At 42.2% G+C, this 6,000-nt stretch overlaps 1 protein-coding gene across 2 annotated transcripts; it reads right to left on the bottom strand.

The window, feature by feature from the left end:
* Nucleotides 1-680: 680 nt before the first annotated feature.
* On the bottom strand, nt 681-5,219 carry LOC109519368 (alpha-2,8-sialyltransferase 8E-like). 2 transcript variants are annotated; one of them, XM_019875850.1, is made up of 6 exons: nt 4,939-5,219; nt 4,020-4,085; nt 3,593-3,667; nt 3,087-3,231; nt 2,249-2,454; nt 681-1,734 (listed from the first exon to the last, which is right to left on the bottom strand). In XM_019875850.1, the coding sequence occupies exons 1-6, from the start codon at nt 5,019-5,021 to the stop codon at nt 1,218-1,220; spliced, it is 1,092 nt and encodes a 363-aa protein (XP_019731409.1). In that variant the 5' UTR covers nt 5,022-5,219; the 3' UTR covers nt 681-1,217. The 2 variants fall into 2 exon arrangements, with proteins under 2 accessions (XP_019731409.1, XP_019731410.1); XM_019875851.1 differs by lacking the exon at nt 4,939-5,219 and adding an exon at nt 4,384-4,462 and having other exon boundaries at nt 683-1,734.
* Between the last annotated feature and the right edge of the window lie 781 nt (nt 5,220-6,000).

The following is a 6,000-nucleotide window of genomic DNA, read 5'->3' on the forward strand; positions in this document are numbered from 1 at the left end:
ACGAGCCGTCATGCAGCCCGATTGTGACCCGCTGGGACATGCGGCTGCAGAACTCTGCTCCTTCACAGTGGCCGGCGGCCTCTGGGGGGGGGGGACACTTGAGCTGCTCAAGAGAGTCTTAAAACAGCTTTTGGCAGTTTCGTGGGAAACGGAAAAAAATGGGAATGATCTCAATGTGAGAACTTTATCTAGTGTGTCACAGTTGCAATTTCTCATGGTCTTTTGGAGTGAGAGGGGCGGGTCACAAAAGAGAATCAGAAAAAGAGAAAGTTCCCAAGTCGATAAGGACCCCAGACCGTGCCACGCCACAGACAGTGAAAAAAAAAAAAATCATTGCTGAAATGAAGCCTCGGTCCACGAAACGGTTTGTAACTGCCTATATAGGCTACAAAATGTAGTACTTTTGTCGAAATCAGGGTTGGGCCTCGAGGGCCACTATCCTTCACACCCCTGGTCGAAAAGAAGCTCCTCGACTTGCGCCAACTTAGTTCATTGGCATCAAGCCACAAGATGGCACCAAAGTAACAAATTATTGGCCTGAACACACACACACAAAAAAAACCCAAAACAGCAAATATTATAAATATAAATCAAAAATGATCAAATAATAAAAGGATTTTTAAAAAATCTATTAATAGTGAAATTTGGGAATGTTGAGCTATAAATATGTAGGGCTTGGCTGTACTAAAAAAAAGACTGAATAACAGATTTGAATTGAAATATAAACTTAAAAACAAAAGGCAATCTTACCTTGAACGGAGTTTTAATGCATATTACTTTTAAAAAAAGACATCCCCCAAATCTAATTACTATGCCCACTGTGATTTTTCTCTGTTGTGTTCAGGGACTCTCACTCAAATGAGAGTATGGCGTCCTTCAAGGCTCCAAACTCTGCCCTGTGCTTTTGCCATCTTGACAATAATTAAATGATTTCCTTTCCCTGACGTTGATCGCTAGCTGATTATTTTTTTAAAAACTAAAGAAAAATGCCCAGCTTCTCTCTCAGGATTTTCCCATTTTAATTATATTGCATTGACGTACTTAAGTTTTGATTCTAAAAATGGCCCCAAAAGACAAAAGGTGAATTGTAATTTACCTTCAAAAACACTATATAATTCCACTCAAAGGCCTCAGAATTCCTCCATACTCCAGTTGAATAGATCCCAAGTATTAAATAACCTTTCGGGCTCAAACTTCCAAAGTCTTCCTTGTTTTGTTTACTGTAAATGAGTGGCTTCAGTTATCCATTTGGATGACGACTCTTCAACCGGTGGACAACGTCCGAGGTGAAGCCTGAGCACGCCCCGACTGTGCAGCTTGAGCAGCAGGTCAAACTCGGCCGGCATGTCGTGGATCCCCTGCAACGACTTGACGTCGTCGTAGTAATGATTGTTCAGCGCGTGGAGTCCGTGCGGGTGGTTGCTGAAGGGCCAGAAGCCGTACAGTTGCACGTTGGAGCACAGCTCCAGAGCCAGACTAGCCATGATGAAGCCCGTGCTGAGCCGCCGAGACTTCAGGCCTTTGGCAGCCCAGAAGCGGGACAGATTGTGCAGGTAGTCCGAGTTTAAAAAGACGGCGCGAGAGGGGCTGTCGAAGTCCTCCAGGGTGTAGGCCAACCGCAGAGCCACCTGCGTGTTGTCGGCGAAAGAGAAAGCGGGAACGAGGATCAGGGACTTGCCGTAGCTCTGCAGTCTTGGCATCAAGTCCCGCCGTCGTTCCAACAGAGAGTTGTATCTGGGAGGAACAACACAGAGCTTTCAATAATGGTCGTTGCCCGCTGTTCCCACTCCAGTCCCGTAGGGGGCGGTACAGCATGATGCGAAGGTGCGGCTGACTGCCACGACGCAAGCTTCATTTGTTGGCTCTGGTGCGTAGCTGCCACCTTCAGGCCCGATTGCAAGCTGAATCTAATGACGGAGATGTTCAGCCTTTTATCCCTCCTGCCAATTAAGTTGCGCAAACTTGACAACGGTCCTTTCGAATAAATGTCTTTTTTTTCACACATCTCTACTAATGGTCAGCCCACACGTGTACTTAACCCTTTCAGGGACAGCGGTTACTACAGTGGACACCTTATCATGATATCAGGTTACAGAGTGCATGAAAGGGTGAAGCGGACTGCTTGAATTTCATGTTGGCCTCGTCACAAAAGGTTCTTGAAGGTTTTGACGTAATTTGAACAACGAACATTATTTCAGTTATGTTTTTGCAGAAAATGTGCAAAAAGAGGGCTGGTAGGTGTGCTCACTTTCCCCAGAAGATGCTCGGGTTGGCTGTAACGAGATCGGTCCTGACGCCCACGTCTTCGCCGTACCCGTCGGTCAAAGGCGGCAGATTGCACCTGATCACAAACCGCGCCGAGTCGATCATTTTTCCGCAGCCGCTGTCCGTCAGGATGGCACCGTTGCCCACCACGGCGCATGTATCGAAGGCCTCTTTGGAGAATGGATGCTCCTGGAAATAATGACCACACCATCAAGGTCAAGTTTGTTTTCAGAAAGACCGAGATGAAGATGGCAAAGCTGAGAAGAAATTGGAATGTTGTGAGAAAAAAATCATAAGGTTTGGAGACAAAGTTATGTTAATGGAAGAAGTTGAGAGAAACTGCTCAAATGTTCAGACAGGAAGGAAAAAGTTGTCGTATAAGAATTAAAAAAAAAAGTCTTCAAAGTTACAAGACTGAGAACTGTCAATGAGAAGTTACAAAAAAAGTTGCAAGATCGTAGTTAAGGTAAAACTTTAATGTCATAAAAGTTGAGAAAAAAATAATTAGGTGAGAATGGTAACGTTAGGAAAGTCACAATGTTACAAAAAAAACAATGAAAAAGTAACATGAAAAATTTGCAGCAAGAGAAAAAAAGTTTTCACGTGACAAGAAAAATTTGTACCAAAAAAATGAGTTTATGAGAAGGCTGAGAATGTCAAAAACAGTCAACAACTACCAAAAGTCATGAAAAGCCGAGGGGAAAAAAAAGGAATCATTAGGAAGGGTGGGAATTTGCGAGACTAATAAAGGTTTTCTTATCTTATCTTATCTTATTATGACAGAGTGAGGAAAATGAGTCACGTTGACAACACGGTCATGCCTTTATCAATGTTTTGAAGATGGCTTGCGTCACCCGCAGCGTCCTGTTAATTTTGCCATTGAAGACGAGTTTGGTTCCAACGGGCGTGTTGGCCTGTGTGACGATGGCCCTCTCGAACCCTCGACACGAGTCGCTCAGCTTGGACCTGACGAGACCCACACAAACACTTGAGTTGGTGCAGTTGATTCTCAAAGTCTGGAACTTGGGCTCACTTCTTGTCGTCATTCAAAGAATCACATGATGAGTATAGCTCAAATGCATTCCACTTTTTAGTACAATTTCCTCATATTTTGACGTTAATGTTCAAACTAGGCATGATGTCAAAGTGACTTGCAATCATTTTTTTTTTTTTAGGCGATACTTGAACAACATTTGAGAACGACAATTCTAGAGGCTGAGCTGAGTGACTCCAGTTGTCATCCGTGACACGATATACTGTACGCCTCGCGCTGTTTTGCATGCCCGCTTTTACATACATTTGCACAAATCTGCCTTGCTCGTCTTACGTGAAATTCTGGTAGTTCTCCTCGCTCTTCTCCCACCTTTGAGAGTAACCCTTCAACACGTCCTCAATCAGTTTCCTGTGACACACGCAATTAAGAGCCAGAGGTGTGACGATTCATTCATTAAAATCGGTAACTCTTCAATTATCACATCTGTTTTTTTTCACCGGAAATCAATCAACAATTTTGCCTATTTTCTAACAGATGACGAGGACCAGACCAGTAACCGAATCCTAATTAATTCATGTTGATACATTTTCTGCACTGCAAATTTGGAGTAATTACTTGCTGCTGTTTTTTGATTTTTTTTTCTTCAATAAAAAAGATGGCTTTTTTTAAAAATCAGTTACAATAATCATTAGTTGCAGCCCTACGGACAATACACAAAGTAAGGTCTGGGAAATAGGAACAAAGATACGACTTGTCTCACCTGCAGCCTTTACAAAGCACAGATGGGGAACTTTTGCTTTGAGGTGGTTTGGGAGAGGCCAGCATCCTGTGGGAAAACAAAAATCACCACTACTGATGTAGGGGGGGAGAATCTAAACTTTTCAATTTTGAGAGAACGTCAATGGCCCTGCAAGGCGGTACAAATCCGAATCCCAAGAGATGAAATCACAAGCAAGTAGTAAGGCTGTTAGAAAGTTGAGGAAAAAAATATATACATCATCGGAAAAGAAAAAGGAAACATACAAATGTGGAATTGCGAAAATTTCACCCGGAATTCTCTATTACTTTCCAAAATATTAGCAATAAAACCCATTTGTTTTTTGGGTTTTTTTTGTACAATTTACATTAGATTGGCACGTGCCCTTTGAAGTTAGGACTGGCCACCGAGGGGACCTCTGTCATCTGTCAAAATAAATCGCTGATGCACATTGTCATGTGTGAACATGTTATACATCTTTTAAAATCTGAGTTTCTGGAGATTTGAATGGCGCCCAACATTTTACAATTGTCAAATTTGAACTGGAACTTGGGGTGACCTCAAGCTTTGATCCTGTCGTGTTTTCAAGTCCTAATCAACATTCTAAATTCATTTTCAAGGCAGAGTTTGTGAAAAGAAATGAGACGAACCTAAGATTCGCCTTTTCTTTCTGTTTTCAAACATCCATAGTTCAGTGACAGGAGCACTTACACAGATTCTGACTGTTGGGAGGGCGGGGGAGATATTCAAAATGATAACATTTGAAATATTTCATAAAGAGACCAAAACTATGCTGATACTCCAAATGGTTCAAGAACGGCTACAAATTTACTTTGGGTGCACCTTTTTTTTCAGGCGTTTTTGGCAAAGTTGCCATTATTTTGCTGAATTGGACCCTCGCCCCCTTCCCCTTTCAACAAACCTCTGTTCGAAGATCAAGTACCAGAAGACGCTGGGCAACAACAGACAGCCCAAACATGCGGCCGACACACGAAAAGAAACCATCTTCGACAGGAGACAGACAGACTTCTGACTTTGAAGTGAGAATTCTCACTTTGACCTCAGAATTCTGACGTTATTGTCAGAACTCGCAATATCAAGGCAGAATTCTAAGATTAAAGCGAGCCAACCTTGTTTCTTTTTCGTCATTAGCCCTTCGTCATATTCCTTTGCCAGGGCCTCGCGCACACCCGCCGGTATCGGCCGTTCACCCAGCTGGAAAACGAGTCCTAATCAGATGACGTCACGCGGCAATTTTCAAGTTTAAAAAGTTATAAATGTGATTTTATGCCAGTAGAGTGTTTGGCATATTGTTGCTGACAGACAAAAATGTTCACAAATTAATTTCATTATCGTTAGTGGTATTAAGGAATTACTGTAACTGTTCAACCAAACGCGATTTTTATACAAAAAAGCAACTCGAACTACTGTACTTCAAAAACAACCCCTCCCACCACTTGTCCACATACAAGTACACGAACGCAGGCAGACACAATGTTTCGATGCAGAGCAGGGACGTTCCTAGTTTTTAATCTAATGTTACCAGTCAAACCGTCACCCACCCCATGCCCAGCATCGACATAGTGTGTGTGCGTGAGAGAAGAATGACCAAATTGTTTTCTGCGGCTTAAAAAAAAGGGAAGTCAGGCGAGACACTGGGCATGCGAGAAAAAAAAAATTCTCGTGCCATTTCGCACTTTGGGGAACTTCCTCTGCTTTCGAGCCTACGTTGATTTATTTTTATCTATTGTATAGATAAATGGCACTTGGTATCGATTCTATACCAAGTGCTGGCATAGTATGGCCTGCCATTTTCTATTCCCCCAAAAAATATATACCGGTATATCACCAAATAAAAGAAATTGAATACAGTAAATGGACATATGTAAATATGCATGTTATTCCACTTGTTTAAATGACTTAACACTTAAGAGGGGAGGGTCATACGTTGTTAAATATATATATATATATATATATATATATA

This window comes from Hippocampus comes, unplaced genomic scaffold (assembly GCF_001891065.2).
Source record: "Hippocampus comes isolate QL1 unplaced genomic scaffold, H_comes_QL1_v1.1 scaffold93, whole genome shotgun sequence".
NCBI lineage: Eukaryota > Metazoa > Chordata > Actinopteri > Syngnathiformes > Syngnathidae > Hippocampus > Hippocampus comes.

What these genes read in the sequence shown, in the direction of transcription:
- LOC109519368 (XM_019875850.1), bottom strand. Translation starts at nt 5,021, where the DNA reads ATGGTTTCTTTTCGTGTGTCGGCCGCATGTTTGGGCTGTCTGTTGTTG. An exon ending in TCTTCAAAACATTGATAAAG is followed by an intron (nt 2,455 to 3,086) that starts GCATGACCGTGT and finishes CATTATTTCCAG; the next exon opens with GAGCATCCATTCTCCAAAGA. An exon ending in CCGAGCATCTTCTGGGGAAA is followed by an intron (nt 1,735 to 2,248) that starts GTGAGCACACCT and finishes TGTTCCTCCCAG; the next exon opens with ATACAACTCTCTGTTGGAAC.